General features: G+C 49.4%; 1 protein-coding gene and 1 long non-coding RNA gene across 6 annotated transcripts; one reads left to right on the forward strand and one right to left on the reverse strand.

Annotated features, from left to right (window-relative positions):
• Positions 1-842: 842 nt before the first annotated feature.
• Positions 843-2065, reverse strand: LOC113458432. Its single transcript, XR_003378813.1, has 3 exons — positions 1974-2065; positions 1654-1772; positions 843-1293 (listed from the first exon to the last, which is right to left on the reverse strand). It is a non-coding gene; the product is annotated as an uncharacterized LOC113458432 (long non-coding RNA).
• Positions 2066-8233: 6168 nt separating this feature from the next.
• On the forward strand, positions 8234-22081 carry Kcna2 (potassium voltage-gated channel subfamily A member 2). 5 transcript variants are annotated; one of them, XM_026789651.1, is made up of 3 exons: positions 8234-8252; positions 10384-10717; positions 11142-22081. In XM_026789651.1, the coding sequence occupies exon 3, from the start codon at positions 11309-11311 to the stop codon at positions 12806-12808; it is 1500 nt and encodes a 499-aa protein (XP_026645452.1). In that variant the 5' UTR covers positions 8234-8252; positions 10384-10717; positions 11142-11308; the 3' UTR covers positions 12809-22081. The 5 variants fall into 5 exon arrangements, with proteins under 5 accessions (XP_026645452.1, XP_005367888.1, XP_026645453.1 ...); XM_005367831.3 differs by lacking the exon at positions 8234-8252 and adding an exon at positions 8776-8931; XM_026789652.1 differs by lacking the exon at positions 8234-8252 and adding an exon at positions 8776-8931 and having other exon boundaries at positions 10464-10717.
• Positions 22082-22284: the final 203 nt, after the last annotated feature.

Consider the following 22284-nt stretch of genomic DNA (forward strand, 5'->3'; position numbering starts at 1 on the left):
GAGGGAGGGAGGGACAGAGGGAGGGAGGGAGGGAGGGAGAGAGGGAGGGAGGGAGGGAGGGTAAAACGTGTTTTACTGCAAATGCTCAGTCCCCACCCCAGGCACAACAGGAATACCTGCACTTCCCAGCTACTAAAAAGACTTAAACCCAAGAAGGGGGGGCATTGCTTTGAGCCCACATGTTTGAGACCATCTTAGACCATCCACCATGGTAGGCCTTGTGCTTAAAGAAACAAACCTGCTCAAACCTCCCAAATACCCATCCTTTATGGATGCTTGCTTGCTTGCTTCTTTGTTTTCTTTTTATTTACATAGTAGCCCCAGTTCCCCCTCCCTTCCCTTCCTCTACCACCAACCTCCCCCCATTTCACCCCCATCCACTCCTCAGAGGAGGTAAGGCCTCCCTTGGGGAGTCAACAAAGTCTGGCATACCAAGTAGAGTCAGGACCAAGCCCCTCCCACTATATCAAGGCTGAGCAAGGTATCCCACCATAGGGAATAGGCTCCAAAAAGCCAGTTCATGCACCCAAGATAGGTTCTGGTCCCACTGCCAGACACCCCCCCCCCCAACAGATCAAGCCACATAACTGTCACCCACATTCAGAAGGCTTAGTTCCTTCTTTCTTACATGCTGTTTTCCAATTGGCTGTCCAGCTTAAGCAACTCTCAGCCTTGGGTCAGAAGCAGATGCTGGCCACTTTGCTTCCCCACCCATCCCTTTAGCATTTACAAACGGAACTAATAAGTGCATGCCAGGCTCTGCGTCCCCCACATAGGTGGGCCCAGTGCCCTTGGGACCCAGCCAGGTCAAGACTCATCTCTTCCTTCGGCCCCTGGTTCTCATCTATGTGGCCATGGGCAAGTCCCCTTACCCTAAGCTTTGGTGTCAGCGTGTCCAGTGGGGATGGAAGCAGTGCCAACCTCCTTTAGATCACTGTCCTTCTCACACATGCCTGGAAAGACGAGCTGTGCTTTGACCCTCATCCTGGTTCCGTGCCACCTCCCTTCGGCTTGAGATTTGTGTCCTACTTTAAATTATTAGAGAAAGAGCTTGGGCTTGTTTCTGGGAAGTTCCCCCGATCTTGAAGAGGGTGTGGCGGCTGAAAGAGAAGTGATTCTGAGTCTCCAGCGAAGTAGCTCCGCTCTCTCCTCTCCAGCCCACTGTGCTGACCTGAGAGCCGGGAATGTGACCTGCTCCAGATGCATCGGGGGAAGGCCAGCTGTCGGATGCATGTTCAGGCCTTCGTCTGTCCACCATCTGCAAATTCAGTCAGGGAGATTTGCAAGCCTGTGCTACAGGGTTCAGAGAAGAGAGGAAACCCTTCAGGGCATGAACTCCCCTAAAGCTTGACTCTGCCTAGGTCCACAGACTCCTGGGGACTCCTATACCACACCCCCAGCTCAGGAAAATATTCAGTTTTCTATACTATCTGGGCCTTTTCCTCTTCCGTCAACCTAGTTGCTGCTTTCTTAGGCACGGTCCCGCACCTTCTATACATGGCCACTGGGTGGCGCTGCAGGATGATCCTGGAATATCAGGTGGTCCAAGTCTCCTGCTTGGAAGTGTGCAGGAGGAGGAGAAACCACAGGGACTCTCCCGGTGCCTTCCCTCCCCCATCCGCACCCCCACCCCGACCCGGCCCCACTTCCGACCTGATCATTGTGCCTCCAGATCCTCTTTCTCTCTCAGTTGCATCTTTGCTCTCCAACACCAGGAAATCATCAGCCAAGATGACTCAGAAGCCTCCTTGATCTTCTGATTTTCCCACTCCCTGCTTCAAAGACTGGGTCAGAGAGGCTGAATCTCTCCAGGTCCGTAATCTGAGCTCCCTGAACAAGGTCTGCGCGCGCTCTCTCTCTCTCTCTCTCTCCACTCCATGCAACAAGGTATCCTCCCATTAGCTGATATTCAGTACTCAGTCATCATTCAACAAACATTCGGTACGAAGTAGCAGCCCAGCTTCTGCTCTGACCTGAAAGATTCCATTGTGTGTCTCCACCTATCCCCTGAGCAGGGTGAGCCCATTGTCTCCCATGAGGCCTCAGCACTGCAGGCTCCCTGTGTTCTGCCTGACGGCCCTGCTTGGATGTGGAGAACATCATTAGGATGCACTGAGCGTCAGTTTGGCACTGTTTTTGAATTTTTGAGGTACTTGTTTTCCAAGTGATCTTGATTTTTGAAGTCTCCAGATCCTTCCCTTCTAAACAGACAATGGGAGAGCTGCACCTGGAACTTGGAGAGGCTGAAGCTCAGGTCCCACTCGGACACTAGGACCAAGTGACCTTGACCTTTGTGAGCCTCATCATCACTCAGTACAGTAGAACCAAGGATGCTAGGAGAGAAGCAGGGGGTTTGTCCACTGCTTTCTTGAGATGCTAGGAGAGATGAAGGGGGTATGTCCACTGCTTTCTTGAGATGCTAGGAGAGATGAAGGGGGTATGTCCATTGCTTTCTTGAGATGCTAGAAGAGATGAAGGGGGTATGTCCACTGCTTTCTTGAGATGCTAGGAGAGATGAAGGGGGTATGTCCACTGCTTTCTTGAAGCTCCCACTCCTCAACTAAAGTCAAGGCCACTGTCTTAGAACAAAGAGATCACACATGCATCCAACTTTCACATTTTCCAAATCAGTAAAGTGGGGGATAAAGAGGAGAAAAGTATCCTTCTCCGTGTCATATACTCCATGGTTACCTAGGGAGTAGCAAGAATTGATCTAGTACGGTCAGATCTAGTACAAACCAGGGCCATCACTTGATTTTAAGTGGCTTCTCTTGTACCTGCTCTGTTCTCCTTCTCTATTATCAGAGAGGAAGACTAGGGATCAGACTAGCAGCCAGGCACAGATAAGCCAGGGTGGAACCTGGATACTAGGGGCTAGTGTGTGCCAGGCTGAATTCATGGAGGTATGCCTACGTTTGAGCCAATTGGGCCACAAACTGAGTTAAGGTGTTTCCATCTGGGGACACTGGTGTGGGTACAGATACTTGGAAGCTAGAATGATCTCAGAGAATGGCCAAGTTGGTGCAGGGCAAGAGAAGATGAAGAAGCCAGGTTGTACCACAGAGTCCATTTGTCTGCTGGAGTGCACCAGGCCACAGTGGATGCCAGGAAAGCCAAGATAAGAGATATAGCCTTGCTCTCCTAGGAGACAATGGCATGGAATGACAGTGGGGATCTCAACCTAATCTGATAGGTTTATATCCTGGGCATAGGATCAATAGACAGAAAGCAGAGAGGAGGCCAGAAAGACTTCCTGGTAGACATAGCATGAGCCGAGTATTAGATAGAAGTCACTGAGTGGGCAGAGAGGGTGTTAGAGCTGGCTGAGGGATAACTAAAGCCAAAGCAGGAAGACTTGCAGGTTCCAGAAGCTGTCACACATGTGGTAAGCAGCAGAGGTAAGAAGAAATGGACTCCAAGCCTGTCTCACTTCAGATCTTAGCCTTATACGTCTAGATTAAGCCACTTGGACCTTCAAGTCAGTCTAGTGTGATGCCTGCATAGGCTTCTAAGGTGGAGGTCATGGAGGACGGAGGACCATCATAGAAGGCTTTGGTTGCCTTTCAGGAAATGTTGGTTGATCGCAGCAATACAGAGTCAAAGAGGAGTTAAAGGGATACATGATCTGGTTTGCACCCTAGAAAGGTGACTACTTCTCCTTTAAGGAGAGGAGAGCAAATGGGGCCCTTAGTATGAAGGCAGAGGGCCAAAATGGGTTTGGAGAGATGTGATCATGCCCGCTGGTGGCCAGAGATGACCAGACAGGAAGGAGAAGTGAGGGAGAGCACGCAGGGATGTCAAGGCCATGTGTTTGGCTTGACGAAGAGGCCGTCCGCATAGAAGAGGAAGCATAGGTCTTATAATGACTTTCAGGTGTCTGGATTAGACAACAGGGGACATGACAGTGTCTCAGGGTGCAAGGAACATGACAGAGACGTGGGCCTGGGAAGTGAAGCTCACACAAGTCTTAGGCGGAAGGCAGAGAACTCGGGGAACTTGTAAAGAGTACAGCTACAAGGTAGCTTGGCTGCTTGGAACCCAGGCCCACAGAGCAGTCAAGTGGCTTGTGGCATTTCACATTTTAGCCCATTCCAACTGGTCTTCAGATGGAGCCCTTACAGAACCTTACAGGACCACCATCCTGGCCACACTGAGAACTATCGAGGAGTCACTGGGTAACACGAGCTGTCTAAAGAACGTGTGTTGCCACCCTCAAAAAGAGCCTTGAGAGAGAAAAACCAAGGGACAGTGAGTGAATTTACCTGGGCATTACACTCACAGGCCCCTTATATCATAGATGGTCTGAGAACCCACAGAGTATCTGCCCTAACTGCCTGGTGTAGACCATTCAGCTCCCATTTCCCACAGAGGGTGGTAATACTGTCTGTGTTACATTTGTGTCTGCTTGGACAGGCTCCACTCCAAGTGGTTTATCCTCCAGCCTCACCCTGAAAGTGCATGATTGAGGAAACTGAGTCACAGCTAAAGCCCAGCAGGCTGGAATCAGGCCCCGACCTGCTGGCACCTGTTCCGCGCTCCAACCCCACTGCGTTGTTTCATTCACAGGTACTTGGAGAGCCCGCACTGAGCAGCCCAGCCTTAGGCAGAGGCACACCTTCTGCAGCCAGTCTTGAGTGAGCAGTACGGGACACAGCAGACAACTCAGGCCAGGAGCCAAGTCTCCGGCTCCACCCAGAGCTCTTTGGAACCAGCTGGAGTTCATCTAGACACTTCCTACTTCCTACAGAAACTGACCTTGACTTTTCTGAGTTGAGTAGCAGATTTGGGAAGTCAGTAGGGCAGCACTCTTTTTTCAAGGATGTTCTCCAACATCGTTGATACACGCCTGCAGGGCCCCACCACAGCAGAGCAACGGCAGTTATGTTCACGGTAGACTCAGCCCACTGGTGAATCAATTTACCAGTGGACTTCGCCAAACCCATTCTTAAGTTCCTTAAGCTCCTTGATCCTTTGAGATTTCAATACACACTGGCTGTAAACATAGGTTTCAGTCTTTCTGCCCTTTGTCCTCCCCCACCCCCACCCTCATCATCCCATGAACAAGGACGTGGGGCTTGAGAGATTGCATACCTTATTTCACAACTGAACTCCTGAAAAGAAAGGTCAAGTGAATATCCCCTGGACCACACAGCTCTGCGCACCAAGACTGAAACCAGATGTCGTCTGGTCCTCTCCTGAGCTGTGCTTCACGGCTGTGCAAATATGAGAAGCATTCCCCGAGCCTTTGCTGGAACAGGCAAAAGAGGATTAGAGTCTGGAAGCTCATACCACTGATTCCAGTCCCAGAGCTAACTTGTGGCCAGTTAACCATTGACATCAATCCCTTTCTAGAGCAATCTTCCTGCCAGGTCACAGTCCCTCCTCAGGATAAGAGGATGTGCCTTCAGGGGTTTCTGATGGTCTGAATCCACATCCTAAATGGTGAAACCTGTTATCCAGTTGGCAGGGTGACATAGCAACTTGTGGACTCCTGCCACTTTGAGTTTGGTCCCAGCCATACCACTTACCAACTAGCTTACCCTGGCCAGCGTCTGGTCCTTTCTGAACTTCATTGTCTTTCTCTGTAAAACAGTCAGTCACATCTTTCCCTAAGTCTGGCTATAGGCATTAGATCATATACCCACAATGCTGCCCTGCCCTGCCTCCCTGTGCCAGCACACAGCAGGTACAGGAGCACCAAGAAGAGGTGCTGCCCATACTAGCAAGGTGACCCCAGTACAATCAGGGAGACTTTCTGGGCCCCTAAATGGTGTTAAATGGTAGGGACTGGGATTTGGAAAACCTTCTTTTCTGTTTCTGAGTCTAAAACTCAGATAAATACTTTATTGTTGTATGCTTTATGTACAATAAATTGTATTGCTTAAAACATAAAATTTGAGACATTTTGATACAGGCATAAGCCTGCAAAACTGTCAACACACTCAAGATAATAAACATAGCCCTTACCCCCCCCCCTCGCCTCAAAGAAATCACTGGCAGTACATCTCCTGTTCCCTTTCCAATACTTCCATCCATGCAAGTACTACAGACCTGCTTGCTTCCTGCCTTTGTAGATCAGTGTTTTGCATCTTCTAGAATCCTATACAAATGGAGCTGCACCATGATTCTGATACTTAGTGTGATTATTCAATATTTATCTACATAAACCGTTTTTTTTTTCATGACTACAGTTACTTGCCACTCCCTGCAGTGGTCACCACAGCCTTTCCCTAAAGGCCAAGCAGGACGCTAAACAGAAGGGAAAGGAGAAGTCGCTGGGGGGGGGGAGTGATGGGGGATGGGGGGAATCTCACCAAAGGAAAGGAACATGGGACAAGCTGGTTGTCCCTTTGGAACCAGGACTAAGAACTGGAGATCTGGAAAGGGAACTTGATGATCAAAGCCCTTCTGACTTAATTTAAACTGGTTAGCTGTCCCCTCCTTATATCCAGTCCTACACTGCAAAGGGGCTTTGCTTCCTTGTTGGGCAGATTAGGAGACTGAAGCACAAAGATTTTTGATGCCTGCTCTCAAGTTCTCACAGCTAACAAGTGTCCGCGTTTGGATTTGAACCTATTCTCTTTCCTACTGTTTCCTCCCCAGCCCTGCCGCTGTCAAATGTGCCCAGAGAGCTACCTTTCACAGCAAGGGCTATTGTCATAGCCTTTTCTTCTTTTCCTTCATTAGCTGTTTTATTCCCCATTGTCATTCACACTTAGGTCGGATTTTAAAGGGAAGGGAAAAGGGGACAATAGCAGGGGGCAGAGGAAATTCCCAAAGGGAAGTGAAATTCAGACATACTTGGCACACACGCATACGCTGTGGGGAATCGGGATTCCCAAGAAAGATCTGATTCAAGACCCAGAGCCACCATTTCTTGACCTCGCGCAGGTCACTTTCCTCTCCCTCTGCCTCTATTGCCTTCCCAATGAATGGCACTGACAGACAAGTCAGAAGACTGAGAACTGAGTGCTGTGGGTCCCGGGGTCTTAGCATAGCGCTGGCCACATGGTAAGCACAAGGCAGCAATTAAGATTATTATTATTAATTCTCCTGCAAGGGTTTCTCTGCTATCCACCCTTTTGCTCTACAGTAAAACAATGAAAATATGTGCACACTCTCCAGTGGACATAAGTATGACAAATAGGAGAAACAGAAACCCTCGGGGGAATCTCCCAGAAGGAGTCCGTAGCGGAGTGGTGGAGAATGTTTTTGCTGCATAGCTGAGACCATGGGAAGCAGGAAGAACAGGAAACACACACCAGTGGCCAGGTAAGAGAAGAAACAAACTGAAGGCTGGAGATCTGAGGAGAGTGGGCAGAACACTACGGATCAGTGTTTACTACCTGGTTTCTGGATGCTAAACTCTTCATACGCAATTTAACACTGACAGGTTGCCGCTTCTGTAGTAGATTTACTTATCCAGTCACTGTCAGAGATTAAAGTCTGAGTTTGACAGGTAAAACACCCAGGCCAGATTCTGGATCCTTCATTGACAGACCATTCCAGGAGTCAGAAGCCAAACTAGTCCGGTCTTAACAGTCATCAGTTACCCCCAAGTATTCTCAGGGTACTCCGTGCAGCTCTCGGTAGGGTCCCAATCTTAAAACCCACTCGACAGACTACCACTGGGGAATGGCCACATCCCTCAGACCCTTCCCTTGCAGGGAAGCAGGCTTTCAGAACTTCAGATACTCTCATAGAAAGGGTTGTCTTAGCAGAGAGGGCCCAGGAACAGTCTTAACCACACTAGAGCCCTCTGAACACCAGAACTCTGTGGCCAATCTCAGGGGCCTGCAGAAGTGAGCTAGTGAAGTCTTGGAAAGCTTTTCCATGACTTCTAAAGCTACGTGGACTCCCAAAATACCATCACCTCCAACTAAACCACAGACTTGCTACATATATTCTTTCAGAGACAGAGAATATCCTGCTCTACCCATGCCAGGATACGGTGAACTGTATACTCAAATTTAGATTAAAACGTGGGTCAGCTAATGTTGTCAGATCTGTGAAAGGGCATTTGCAAGGAGCTGGCCCCTCCCAAGGGCAACTGTGTGTCCCCCCAGCCTTCCCTGTCCAGAGCCCTAGGGAAAAGAAATCAGAAAGGCAAGAGGCTGGCCCCTCAGTTCAGTTGCTCCTGCTGTTCTCCCAACCCCCACCCGGTGAGGGGCAAAGAAGGCCGGTGAGTTTCTACCACACTGCAGCCAGGCCTTCACCTGCTGCATTGCCCTGAGAAGCCAAAGCTGTGCTGGGTAAGATCTAGGTGGGGCTCAAGGCTATAGGATGGGGGGGGGGGTGTAGAAGCAGGAGGTCAGGGGCGCCGCGGTGGGTGGGGGGGGCTAGGGTCTGCAAATCCTGTCTGGCAGCATCTTAATAATAGCAACACATCTCCCGCGGGGCTGAATCCCACCTCAGGCCTGGGATAGTTAGTATTGATCCGTTCATCTTGCCTACTTCATTATGTTGGCAAGAACCTCTCTAGAGCTCCTTAACTTCTGCACTCTCCACCTCTCCCGGCCCAGGCAGCACCTAGTTGAGCTCTGCACGGAGTTCTGGTGGGTAACCTACGTTCTGCCAAAGAATGGGGTGTTTTCTTTGTGGTAGGGGTCGGGGACACGGCGCGGGGGATCTAACCCGATGGCCAGCTCGGTGGCGCCGGCGAGCGACACACCTCGCCGGCTCTGGCCCCCGTCGGTCCCTTTAATTCGAGTTCGCTGCGGGGCCAGGTGCGGCGCTGCGTGGCGCGGTGCGGCGCGGTGCGGCTGCGGGCGGCGGCCGGGCGCTCCGTACGCGCCGCCCGCGGGACTGCAGAGTCTGCTCCCGGCTGGCCGCCCGCACCCCGCCGCCACCACCGTCACCGCCCGCTGCTCGGATTCTGCCGGCACTGGCTGTCACCCAGGAACATGGAGGCTCGGATACCCATCTGCAAGGGTAAATCAGTGTCCGGCGTTCGGTTGCGCGTGCTGCTATCCTTGCCCGGCTGCAGCGCCCCAGAGGGGCTGCAGGGCATCCCGGTAGTCTGGGCGGGCGAGCTGGTGCCGACCCCTGCTGTCGACCTGGAGGGCTATGGACCCGCGCCGGTCACGGCGGGTGGGGAGGGGGGACTTTCTCCTTCTGAAGAGTGCATGGAATGGACTCGGGGACCCTGTGGTCTGTGCGTGACTTAGGGCGGAGGGCGCAGATTGGAGGTGGCTGGTGATGGGAAGTGCAGCTGACTGCATAGCCTTGTCTGGTAAATAGTGGGTGGGTAGGATAGGACCCGAATCACTTGGGTCCTCCCGGTTGCATTTGCCTCTTGGCAACGGAGTAAAATAGGCTTCTCTGCAGTCGCTGTTTTTCCACTTGGCCGGGGTGGTGGGCTTCCGCGGAGTCCCCCTTGCCTGAGAGGAAGCTAGATCTGGGGCAGCTGCCTGGAGAAGCCTGCTCTGCACCGTCAGAGTTCAGGCTCCTGTGTATTTTTGGGTGGAGACGTGCTCTGTGGTCCCTTAGCTAGACCTCGCAGGCACCAGCTAGGCTGTCCTCAGGCCCGCAGCGGGAGCCCACTGCACTGCGCAGGAAGGGGTTAAGGTGGCACGCTCAAGCCGGCCGACGGCTGCAGGCTCCGGTCAGCCGCGCGGATTCCGGCGGGAGCGCGCCCGGCGGAATCCCGGCCGGAGCCCTGGGCGATGGGAGAGGTCCCAGACCCCTCTCGGTACTGGGGCCAGCGGGATTGGGTCGGCGGGGGGCCAGCCCGGAAGCCAGCTTCCTCTAGGCTCCCCCTCTCCGAGAAGCCAATCCGCCTCGCAGCCTGGCAGCTTGAGCGTTTGTTCTGTGCTTCCCTGCCGAGATGTGAGGGATTTTCTCTTGGGAAGAAATCAGTGGTCGAGTGCCTGCCCAGCTCAAATGCCACCCAACCCAAAGCAAGGCCTGAGGCCTAGGGATCCTGGAGGGAGAGTAAGTTCAGCGACCCCAGCTATCCAGCATTCTAACAGAGGCTATCTGGCTGTGTGCGGGGCGGGGGGCGGGGGGGGGAGTCTATCTCAAGCTGGGAAGGAGTGTGTGCTGGGGGAGGAAGGGTTGCTTCTTCACCGGGTCGCGTAGCTAAGGTCAAAAAGGAAAACCCTTCTCCTGGGAGATAGGTGTTCTGACACCAGGATGGAGAAAGCTGTGTCGCTCCTGGTGGCAGCAGAGAACTAAGGGGAGAAAGTACTTCAAGCTGATGAAAAGAGAGGCTTACCCAGGAGAGGCTAGGAGGGTACGGGGTAGTTCTCTCGGTCTCTGGCACCATGGAAAGCAGGCATGGGGGTTTGCCACTCGCAGAGAGGGTATCTGCCAGAGTGCTTCTAAGTCCTGGTTTCAGCTGCCAGAAACCCCTAGTTTCCACCTTGCTGCTGTGTTTTCCAGGCGACATCACACCTCCTGAGGACAACCAGGAGAACTCTGGCTTTTGCTGAGCTGTGTGTCTTACCTCCTTCCTTCCAAAGGCTTCAGACCCAGGCTTTACTCTTCTCAAGTCCTGAATGCCCCTGGCCAGGCATCCATCTGTCCCTCCAGCCCTATCCAGCCCTAGAGCACACCTCCCGGACCTGGAACCTGCCCTCCTGCTCAGGGTGACTCACCATTATTCCCAGCTCAAGTGAGAAGATGTGACAGGGAGCTGAGCCGCCTATCTGTGTATCTAGGATTCCTGTAGCATCTGATCTGCCATTCAAGGAACCGCCGGCGCCTGCCTGGCCAGGTAAACCAATCCATTAATAACAGCTTATAGAGGTATTGGGGATGGTATCAGGGACAAAGACCCAGGCCCCAAACACCCTACCATGAGTACCTCCTGTGGTGCAGGTGTTGGCAAAACATTAGCATAGTGCCTGGCAGAAGGCTCCCTTCTCGCTATGGAGCTGTGTCCCAGGATGCTGTGTGGTACAAAGGAGCCTGTCTCTGTCACCTGCCCCCAGTGCATGCCATTCTATAATTGAAAGATTGTTCCCTGAACCCTACTGATCCCTAGGACAAGTTACATGGTGAAAGTAGTGTCAGTGGCGGGGCTGATGGTATGCTAGTGTTCCTGAACTCTTGGCCGAGAGATGGGGGCATCAAACGCAGCTCATGTCAGGTTGCCAATGACTGGCCGTCTCATGCCCTTACCTGCCTCTGTCTTCCAGCCAAGCGAGGCTGTGTCTCCAGCTCTCAGAGGGCTCTGGGGCTCTCCTGCAGGAGCACAGCCCGATGCTTCTGTGTTCCCTCGGGCCCAGTTACCAGCACCCTGAGCCCCCTGCTGCAAGCAGCCGGACAGACAGCATAGAGTAAAGCACTCTCCTCAGTCCCAACTATGACAGTGGCTACCGGAGACCCGGTGGATGAGGCTGCTGCCCTCCCTGGGCACCCGCAGGACACCTATGACCCAGAGGCAGATCACGAATGCTGTGAGAGAGTGGTGATCAACATCTCAGGCTTGAGGTTTGAGACTCAGCTAAAGACCTTAGCCCAGTTTCCAGAGACCCTCTTAGGGGACCCCAAGAAGCGGATGAGGTACTTCGACCCCCTCCGAAATGAGTACTTTTTTGATCGCAACCGCCCTAGCTTTGATGCCATCTTGTACTATTACCAGTCCGGGGGCAGGTTGAGGCGACCTGTGAATGTGCCCTTAGATATCTTCTCTGAAGAAATCCGGTTTTATGAGCTAGGAGAAGAAGCGATGGAGATGTTTCGGGAGGATGAAGGCTACATCAAGGAAGAAGAACGTCCTCTGCCCGAAAATGAGTTTCAGAGACAGGTGTGGCTTCTCTTTGAATATCCTGAGAGTTCGGGGCCTGCCAGGATTATAGCCATTGTATCTGTCATGGTCATTCTGATCTCCATCGTCAGCTTCTGTCTGGAAACCTTGCCCATCTTCCGGGATGAGAATGAGGACATGCATGGTGGTGGGGTGACCTTCCACACCTACTCCAACAGCACCATCGGGTACCAGCAGTCCACCTCCTTCACCGACCCTTTCTTCATCGTAGAGACTCTCTGCATCATCTGGTTCTCCTTTGAGTTTCTGGTGAGATTCTTTGCCTGCCCCAGCAAAGCTGGCTTCTTCACCAACATCATGAACATCATTGACATTGTGGCTATCATACCTTACTTTATCACCCTGGGGACAGAGTTAGCCGAGAAGCCGGAGGACGCCCAGCAAGGCCAGCAGGCCATGTCACTGGCCATTCTCCGTGTCATCCGGTTGGTAAGAGTCTTTAGGATTTTCAAGTTGTCCAGACACTCCAAAGGTCTGCAGATTCTAGGTCAAACCCTCAAAGCCAGCATGAGGGAACTGGGCCTTCTGATATTCTTCCTCTTCATTGGGGTCATCCTCTTCTCTAGTGCTGTCTATTTTGCAGAAGCTGATGAGCGAGAGTCCCAATTTCCCAGCATCCCGGATGCTTTCTGGTGGGCAGTCGTCTCCATGACAACTGTAGGCTATGGAGACATGGTTCCAACTACCATTGGGGGAAAGATAGTGGGTTCCCTGTGTGCGATTGCAGGTGTGTTAACCATCGCTTTACCAGTCCCTGTCATAGTGTCTAACTTCAACTACTTCTACCACCGGGAGACAGAGGGAGAGGAGCAGGCCCAGTACTTGCAAGTGACAAGCTGTCCAAAGATCCCGTCCTCCCCTGACCTAAAGAAAAGTAGAAGTGCCTCTACCATAAGTAAGTCAGATTACATGGAGATACAGGAGGGCGTGAACAACAGCAATGAGGACTTTAGAGAGGAGAACTTAAAAACAGCCAACTGCACACTGGCTAACACAAACTATGTGAATATTACCAAAATGTTAACTGATGTCTGATGAAGCCTATTATAATGTACTCACAGCTCCACAGGACTAATGCAGATGTTGCATAATAGCCTGCATTGTAGTCAGTGTCCTACAGTGTGCATCTGGTTCTGCATGGAAAGCAATAGTCGTGCAAGTGACTTTTGACCTTTTGATTTTTGATTTAGAACACAGAATATTTATCAATGGCTTTTCTGAGATCTTCATCACTGACATACAGGTTTCCAAAGATGGGAGTCACCTATGGAGCCAGCATCTCATGGGCACAGTGCCGCCACCTCATAGCCCACACACAGTCCATCAGATCAACGCCAATCCTAACACCCTAACTAAAGGCAAACACACCTGGCAGGTGCCTTCTCCTTGCCTCACCCTACCACCCCACTTCAGCCCACCCACCTCTGCATAGAGGAGTGCTACCATGGCTTAGTTTGAAAGTTCTGCTGACTGCTCCAAAGGTCATTCCCATTTTTGCCTTGAAAAGAACACACAGTCCTGTGTGTTGGAATTTCTTTCTGTGTCACAGGCTGGGGTTTGTAGATTGCAGTTGCCAACTCGATGCTCCGGAGGCTTATGTTTCATAATGGAGATGCAGCATTCTGCTTTTTTCTCTGCAGTGTTGGCGTGGGGGAAGCCCAGGGGGTGGGGGAGGGACAGTTAATATGACCAAATATGAGTTGTCAAGTTTTACATTTGTTCCCTTAGGCCTATGGGGAGAAGCTACCAAATTCAGGGACTTCTCAGCTTCAGATACGGTTCTCGCAAGCTTCAGGGTCACAGAACATGTTCGATTTCTTCTCTTACTCTGCAGTTTGCAGGCATCTGCTTCCCCGATGGTGTGGCCCTGCTCCACTACAGTGCAGTGGAGTGTACCAGTCATGCAATAGAGCTGCATGGGTGTTCACTGCATGAATCTCAATATTTAAAACACAGAAGATAACCTATCTTCCTAGTAGCCTATACAGTATTCATACGTAGAGTATTAATAGCCTTGCGATGGTATTGAACTAGGCTTTTTTTCCCCCATCAGAAGGCAAAAGCCCTCCATCAGGGAAAAGCAAACAGACTACTTGGAATGGGGAACCAAAACTTCTGGCTGCCCCCCCGCCCAGCCCTCCCATCTCTGTTCTTTCAATGGGAGCAAAGACTCTGCCACACCAGGTGAATGAACAGAAAAGTCAGAGTCTAAACACTCACGTGACTGAACAGTAGGAATTAATCCAGTCGTGGGTATGACTACAAAGCTTACCAGGACACTGATCCTGAAGACAGGCAGATCTGTGGGTTCAATGTACATAAATATATATCAGCTATCTATCTTTCTGTCTCATGTGTTCCTCTAGTAAGCTATAGAAAAATTGCATTTGAACATTGTATAAGCTTATGCAATATTTTGACACAGGGCAATTTATGCATGTGTTTGACTATGTGCACTAGAATATATATATACATACACGAGTGTGTGTATATGTACATTATACACACACACATACACACATATATATATATTCATTCTCTGGAGTGCAGATTCAGGAGCAAATCCATTGCTTGGTGGGTTGGTTGTATAAGAAGCCCAATGGGTACGTTAAAACCCACTGAACCTGGGTTTGCTGTCATTGCCTCAGACACACTCCAGTGTTCATGGATTCCTAGACATTAGAATTGTCTTTCTGCCCTCCATGTGCTGCAGTTTCAGTTTCTCATGGCTGAAGCTTGTCTTACTGAGTGCAGTGCACAAGGGTCCTATAGCCCTCACAGCTCCAGCTATCCTGGGTCAAGCCCACCCCAGGCCTCCTCTCTACAATTCATCCCATTAATCATTTCCATTATCATCCTCTCCCCCAACTGATGCTCTCTCATTTGCCTCTGCATCCATCACTTTCATGAACCTGTCCCTAGGATAGATCCTCTGCTTTGAAACCAAGGAGTAAAACTCCTTGGGACCAGATTCTGCTGAGCTAGACTTAAAGGAAGCCTCCTATTGGTGGAAATTTCCAAATTCTGGAACCAAGGGATGGATTCCCTGCACAGCCCAAAGCATCATTTTCATTACTAAACTCAAACTCCCTAGCACACTGGTAATAAGAGCTGCCCTTTAAAAAAATAAGAGTTGTCCCGCCTCAAAGAGATGTGCTAGACTTTGTTGACTCCCCGTGGGAAGCCTTACCCTCTCTGAGGAATGGATGGGGGTGAAGGGGGGAAGGTGAAGGGAGCAGGAGGAAGGGAGAAAGTAGGAGCTGAGATTGGTATGTGAAATTTCAATTAAATAATAATTATAAAGGAATTACCCCCACCCCAAGAACAGGTAAAGAATAAATGAACATGGTAGAGCCTCAATGTAGAGAATGTATTGGCCTTAGGAAGTGGGGGACAGCTTGTGCCTCTCCATGCTAGGTTTCTTTGCCTTTTGACACAGTGGCTTAAATTCCCCAAACACAGTGAATCACAATCAGACTGTTCAGTATCGATTCAAGCCCAGACACCACTATTCGCTAGTTGGTACCTACAGTTGTCTTAGGGGAGGGGGGGGGCGCCAGCCCAGGGTGCTAGTCCAGGGTGCTCTTTAGTTCCTGGTCACCCACATCCCCAGAGTATCCCATGCCAGACACAAAGCCTCTGTGCTTCTCTTCTTCTCCTTAGTGGGAGGTGGTGCTGAACTTCATAGCGTGGGGTTGGAGGGACATACTGGAGGATAGAAAGTTAAAGCAACCCATACAGAAGTCTAGGTAGGAGGAAGTTACCTATTCACAAAATCCTTGGCCTGGGAACCATAAAATGTGTGCACACATGCATCATAAAATAAACAATACGTCATTGTCACACAAAAATATAAAATATGCAACATATACGCAAAATACCCATAGGCCAAAATAATATAAACAGTATACAAATAAGAGATACACAAAACAAACACGTCGCCCAAACATAGAATGTGCATACCAACACAGAATATCTGCAAGGGATATATTTAGCCTGTGTGCAAACACACAGCATACAACTCATATACAAAATATACAAATCAAACTGGGGGACAATGGATATACAGCAAAATGCATAAATGATGCTTTGTCATTGTTTCTGTATATGAGCTCAGCATGTATACACAGTGCACAGAGTTATATTTATACTAGATACACACACAGAAAGCAGTCAACATGCCCAACAATACACATAAAATTTAGACATTGAATCACTAACCATGAATACACTTACACATCTAAAATTTGATGGACAAAAGTAAGGGATCAGATTTAATTGCTTTTCCTTGCCTATATCAATAACCCTCAACATTCTCCAAGGAGCCTCTTCTTTGACATCCAGCCTCATTCTTGAGACAGGACTCCTGAGGTTTCAAGCAGAAAGATGGGCCGCTACATCAAGCACTGAAATCTCCTGGGTTTGCTACCATTCACCTTCTTTCAAACAGCACTCAGAGTGCAGGGTGTGTGAAATGACCTGCAAGAACTGGCAACCTAATATGGGCTTCCATGATGTACCTTTTCTTTCAGAGAAAATCCACACAGATGACTCAGTCTCCCCTCCAAGTATCCACAATCTCCAGGTTTATCCCTATTCTCTTGAAGCAGTGATGGCTCAAGAAACTATAGGGTTCTGGACCCTAAGCCAGGTTGAAATACCCCAACATTCTTTGAGCCAAAAGATCTTATTACCTAGCCTTCCAAAGTAACTCTTTGTCTGGAGCCACATCAGAAACTTGATTTTCTATATGGACTTAGCTCCTAAAATGAGACACCTTTTCTTGCTCGTGGCATTTCACTCACCCTTGGGCACAAATCCAATAAGTCAACTCTTGATCACCATCTCTGAGTGTTCAGTCTAGGCATGCTTCCCCACCAGGGCTCCCAGGGAAGCCTGACCTCCCATTCAATTGTGGTGCCTTGACAAAACTGCAGACCAGTTAAGCTGAAGTAAAATGTGACAAAGGACGCTAACCTATGGCTAAAAGAGCGTTAGCAATCTTTAGAGGACCTGATTTTTATCCTCTATTCTAACACTAGATTTAAACACTTTGCAAGATTACCCACCATCATAGAGCCCCAGGGGCTGCTTCTTCCTGCTCGTAGGACCAGGTAGGGCCTGAGTGCCTTTTGGCAAAGGTTTTATGTAGCCTTGAATCAAGTTTCGTGGCTCTACTTCTATGGTTCCAGGTTTCTGAGCACTCCCTTCAAGGTTCCAGAGAGGAGACAACAAGAGCAGAGATGGTCATGTGATCCAAAACTTGTGCACTGGGACTTGTGTTTCCAAAGCGAGATACCAATTTCCACCCTAACTTTGTGAGATGCTCTGTGGCCTCGGACATTTTAAAAGTTGGGGTTTCTGGGAAGTTGGGAAGGAAGGAGTCGAGGAAAGGCAGAGAAATTGTCAGGAAAGAGAAAAATAACTGAGCAGTTGACTTTTTAAGTAAGTTTATCAAGAACCAAGTTTTCATTGGTTAAATAAATTTAATTCAGGAACCCAACTTTAATTTTGTTAAGGCTCTTTGCCTTTCTGGAACTTCAGTGGGGTATGAATGTCAAGTCTTGGTGAGAAAAGCTGGCTCTTCTAAGGATCCTCTGCCTGGGAACTCAGTGCCAGTTACAGCCATGGAAAGGAGGTGGAAACTGATCTTCCCCAGAGAGCTAGAGGAAGTGCAAAGGGCATGTGAAGGTCATAAAGAGTGCACAGTGCTCTGACCTGCTAACCTAGGAAGGAGGAGGACCCCAGATCTCTCCTGTGGACCCCTCTTCCCCTGCCGTAACAATCTGAGTGTGGCGGATGGGATGGCTACCTGACCTGAAAGGCGTCTGACGTCTAGGCTACTATTTCTGGTTACACAATCGAAGTCCCTTTTGCCTTGATAAAGTTTCCATTGTCCAGGTTCAAATTCATGACCTTAGTTCACCAACATCACTAGCCACTCGAGTCAACCAGCAGGAGATACGTGCTGGAAGCTGTCTTCATAGTTATTGTGACTGTCATCTGTACCCTTAGACTTGGTCCATGTTGAGACCCCCCAACCTCCATGGAGCAGAAAGCAGGGAAGGACAGGAGGGGTAAGGAAATCCCTTACAAGCACCTCAACTAACCTAGTCCACTTTGCCTCTCTTTCTGTCCCCCTTCCCCCTGGAACTCAGCTCCATCCCTCATAGTTTGTGTCTAATGTTTTTAAAGAGGAAATGTGCAATAAAAGCAATAGTGACTGTTTTCTTTAGCAATAGCTCTTTCAAAATCTTGCTCTCAGGACTGAAAAGTGATAGATAGTACATAGACCACCAGGTAACGCCCTTGACCTCTGGACATTTGTTCCCAGTTTCTGTAGTTCTTCTTCCCACTTGATCCCATGATTGATTCCTGTTTGCTGAGGTCTGACCTCCTTCCGGAATGAACAAATACACAGAGATGCAGTGTTCCCCCAAGGAAGGCCCTTGAGAAGGCCTTCTTTTGTCGTCTTTCGGGCTCTTTTTTGTGCACATCTCTCTCGGTATGTGTCTCTGTGCCCCTCTTCCACTGCATCTCCTTCCGACCTGTTCTTTCGCAGCGCCCTAGAGACATCTAGGCACTGGAACCCTTGCATTTGAGTGACCTCATGCCAGCTCATCTTGTTGACTTTGTGTCCGTCTGTCAGGTATAATGGAAGCCTATAGGAGAACGCTTACTGATAGATGAGCATACAGCATCCTGAGCCATTATAGAAGATCCTTTCCATGCAGTAAAAGCCATTACTTGATTCTTTTGCAGCCCTCTCCAGGGAGATGAATATGAGGGAATGTAGCCCTGAGGTGTACGCCTGGGATCAGTTACTTGGGCAGATTTTGGGGATTGCCCTCTGACTCTCCTTCACAATAGACTGACTTGCTCAACCATATAGACTTTATCAGCACTTCAGAGCAAAGTAAGTCCTACTGCTTTGTAGAGAGGTGGACAGGCACAGAGGTGTGGGTGGTCAGGGAACAGCATTCGTGAAATAAATCCCACTTGCCGCTACAGGGTGCAACTGTACAAATATTCCACACATCACCCAGGGCTTTGAAAGGGATCCCTTTCTTGAGACATCTGTGAGGTGAGCTGTTACCATTCAGACTGGAATCAGAGAAGACTGGCGACCCGGGAGCCCATTCAATTCCTTCTCAGTTTACTTTGCTCCGCACATCTTTGTATAGCCTGACCTTGGGAAATCTCAGGGAGGAGAGTGTCCTGAATGCTTTGCAATCTGGTTATTGGGAGGGGAGATGGGAAAATGTGTGGTTCAGCTTTTGTGATTGGAAAGTGGTATTTCCGAAATAGGTTAGAATAAACTCTTGCCTTAGTTAAGTAGAGCGTTTTGAGAAGACAGAAGACCTTGCCTGGCTCAGCGTCAACCTTCTAAACCTCAACTCTTGGTGTATGGAAACGGAGGTGAAGCAGACCAAAGAGACAGGCTAAATAATGCTGGCTGCAAAATAGTTGTGGGCACATCATAGCTTATCAGATGATGCTCTGTTTGCCTCTTCCTACTCAAAGTATAGAAAGACAACATAATTCCTGTCAATAAGGATTTTAGTTAATTGGTCCTGAGTTATTCGAGGTTTCCCATATATACATATACCTGTGTGTATATATGTATAGTGTATGTATATATGTATGCCATTATTTCAGAAAATCACACAAATAGAGGTTGACCAATCTCAGTTTCACTAGTGTGGAATAAATTTGGCATTCTAAGGAATAAGCTGCGTTTACTTGAATTTCAACGTGACCTTTTTCGCATTCTTTCCACCTCTCCAGCTCTGTGCTTTTTCTGCTTAAGAAACTATCTAGAAGGCATTTCTTCAAACAAAAGGACAGGCTCAGGGTTGCCTCTTTCCCTTCCCTGCCAGGTGGCGGCCTGACTCAAGGACCAAAGGGAAGTGTGATCCCCGGACCAGGTGCTTTCTTTTCCTTTATTCTGCCTGCCTTGTTTGGCTGTAACCTCATCCCTCAAGACCAGAAAAGTTATGCCCAACTTTGTAGCTCTAGGGGAGTGGAATATTCTGAGACTTGGCACAGGGCTGGTCTCTAGTTTTTTTCTTCATCGGTGTTAGAGTCCTAGGCTTGAATTTCTTGAGTTCTGACACAACCTCAGTGAAGAAAGAAAAATGTGGTCATTGGTGAAATGAACCCAGCAGGCAGTTGAGTCCGCTTAGTGTAAACAGAGGGCCAGGCCTAGAGCAATTAAGACCCACTTGTCTTCTTGGGGGATGAGTTGTATACACCATTCAAGAAACTTCTAGGTAGAAGCCTAAACATGCCCTCCTTGCTATCCTGTCTGGCAATGTTAAAACTCCCAGGGAAACACTTTTCTCAGCCTCATCTCTGCATTAAACTGTGTGCACTCTACTTGGAAGTGGGTGGGAGGGATTCCTCGCTAGTATCTGAAGGTGATACAGGGGTGGCTGTCATCTGCCCGCCTTCCCAGAAGCTCGGCAATCTGGTCAAGTGAGCCACCATCACTCCAGGAGTGGAAGCCTTTAGCCTCGACTTAGCATGACCAGCTGGTGAGTGCCGCCGTTGGCCTGTCTAAATGGTCCCCTCTCATCCGGCGTGAGCCTCGGCATGGAAACTCATCTAACTTCCCGTGCTCTTCTACACTCCTAAAATAGTCGGACATGCTCCAGATGAGTGTGCAGCTGAGAAGTCCTTGCATCATTCGACTGACGGATGCATAGTGCAGGTGTGATTACATAAGACTGTGAACAGCTGCTGCAGTCGCTCCGTAATGAAGGGGAGTAGAGAAGCGGCTGGGTGACGGGACCTTAGGTAGCTACCCAGAGGACTCCACGCTGTGTCTCTGGGTCCTTGTGAGAGGCCTCTAAGCCCTGCTTCTCCTTGAAAACGGCTCCCTAGACACTGCTGCCTTGTTTGTCTGACTGCGTAAACACTCGGAACTGCAGAGAAAGCAAAGGAGGAGCTTAGGGAAGAGCCTGTTCAGGGGCATGCTTTGCTGGCAGACAGTTTCCATATTTGCTGCTAGCGTGACTGGCTTCTGAACTTACGAAGCCAAGGGCAGACTCTTTGGCCTGCCAGGCGAGGCTAGAAGGGAGCACACGAGTTCACAGCTATTCGCTGGAACAGAGAAGCGAGAAGCGAGGCCCGGGTGGCTTTGGCAAGGGTGAGTCTCAGCTCCTGAGAGTTTGAACATGCTCCGTGCCTGCCCCAGTTCTGCCTTCACGTGGGAGCCAGCGACCCAGTTTCTTTTTGTTGTCGTGCTTGGATGGTTCCTTCATTTGAAGGGCTCCAGGAAGCTGGAAAGTCCCAGGATTGAGCTCCAGCCCTGCGGAGCAAACAATGTCCCAGCCAAATTGGCCTCTTCCTGGGTTTCTGCATCCACGAACCCCTCTCTCCCACTGAGGGTGATCTTGGAACAGCCAGGGTTAATGGTGCCAGCAAGCAAGGAGGATTCTCTTGTTTCCATTACAGACAGAGCTGTAAAGCTGTTAAGTGGGGGGTTGTTGCGTGCTTATGGGCTTATTATATAGGCTGCCTCTGGAGACCATATCTATATATAATATATTATATATATTATATACGTGTGTGTATAAATATCTGTGTGTATATTTATACACACAGTGTGGAAATAGGCTCATGCAGCACAGACTAGTTAGGGTGTCCACTGGCTTCTTTGCTGTTCATGCATGACTCTGCAGCTGCCCTCCCATGTCCTGTCTCTTAAAAAAAAAAATTACCGAAAACTCAAAGAGGAGAGGAAGATAAATAAGCCTCTCTGAGATCAATAGGAAAAGGAACTCCAAGGCTGATGGCAAAGCTTCCTAAGGATGATGCTGAAAGGGAACTTGGGTCTCCATGGTGATAAGAGACCGAGAACCAATGAGAGCTGAAGGCGGAGCAGGACTTGTGAGGAGGACTCATGGGAGTTGGAAGTCATTTAACTATTTGTTTGCTTCATGAAAATTTAGACACCAGCTGTAACTGCATTGCACAGGATGTATAGATGTTAGCTGTCTTGCTGACATGGTCTGGAAGCTTTCAGCCCCACCAACACTGCCCCCACCCAGGACTTGTGCAGCTGAGAGTTCCTGTGTCAGTAGGGTCTGATGTGTGTACATAGATTATACATATATGTGTACATATGTGCCTCAATGAACATTGCCTGTTCACCTTATCGTGGGTGTACATAGACTTCATAGAGCTCCACAGTCTTTTGTAAATATTGACACAAGTAAATAAGTATATAAATATATATATTACTGAGGATTTATTTTAACATCATTCTGTGTGAAATGACAAAAATAAAATTTTTGACAGACACCAATGCTTTCTGCCCTCGTTCCTGTTTGGATTGTTGTCTTTACAAGATAAAGATGTGCCTGCTTTACTCTCCCTTGTCTGAAGCTGTGACGGCTCATCAGCCCAGGACTGCCCATCAGTCCTGGTGATGCATCAGGGACCACCTTGGCTATATGCCCATTTGCTGTTGCCTGTGAGTCCCATGCAGACACTGTGGGACATGG

The sequence above is a fragment of the Microtus ochrogaster genome, unplaced genomic scaffold (assembly GCF_000317375.1).
Source record: "Microtus ochrogaster isolate Prairie Vole_2 unplaced genomic scaffold, MicOch1.0 UNK25, whole genome shotgun sequence".
Classification (NCBI taxonomy): domain Eukaryota; kingdom Metazoa; phylum Chordata; class Mammalia; order Rodentia; family Cricetidae; genus Microtus; species Microtus ochrogaster.

What these genes read in the sequence shown, in the direction of transcription:
- Kcna2 (XM_026789651.1), top strand. Translation starts at nt 11,309, where the DNA reads ATGACAGTGGCTACCGGAGACCCGGTGGATGAGGCTGCTGCCCTCCCT.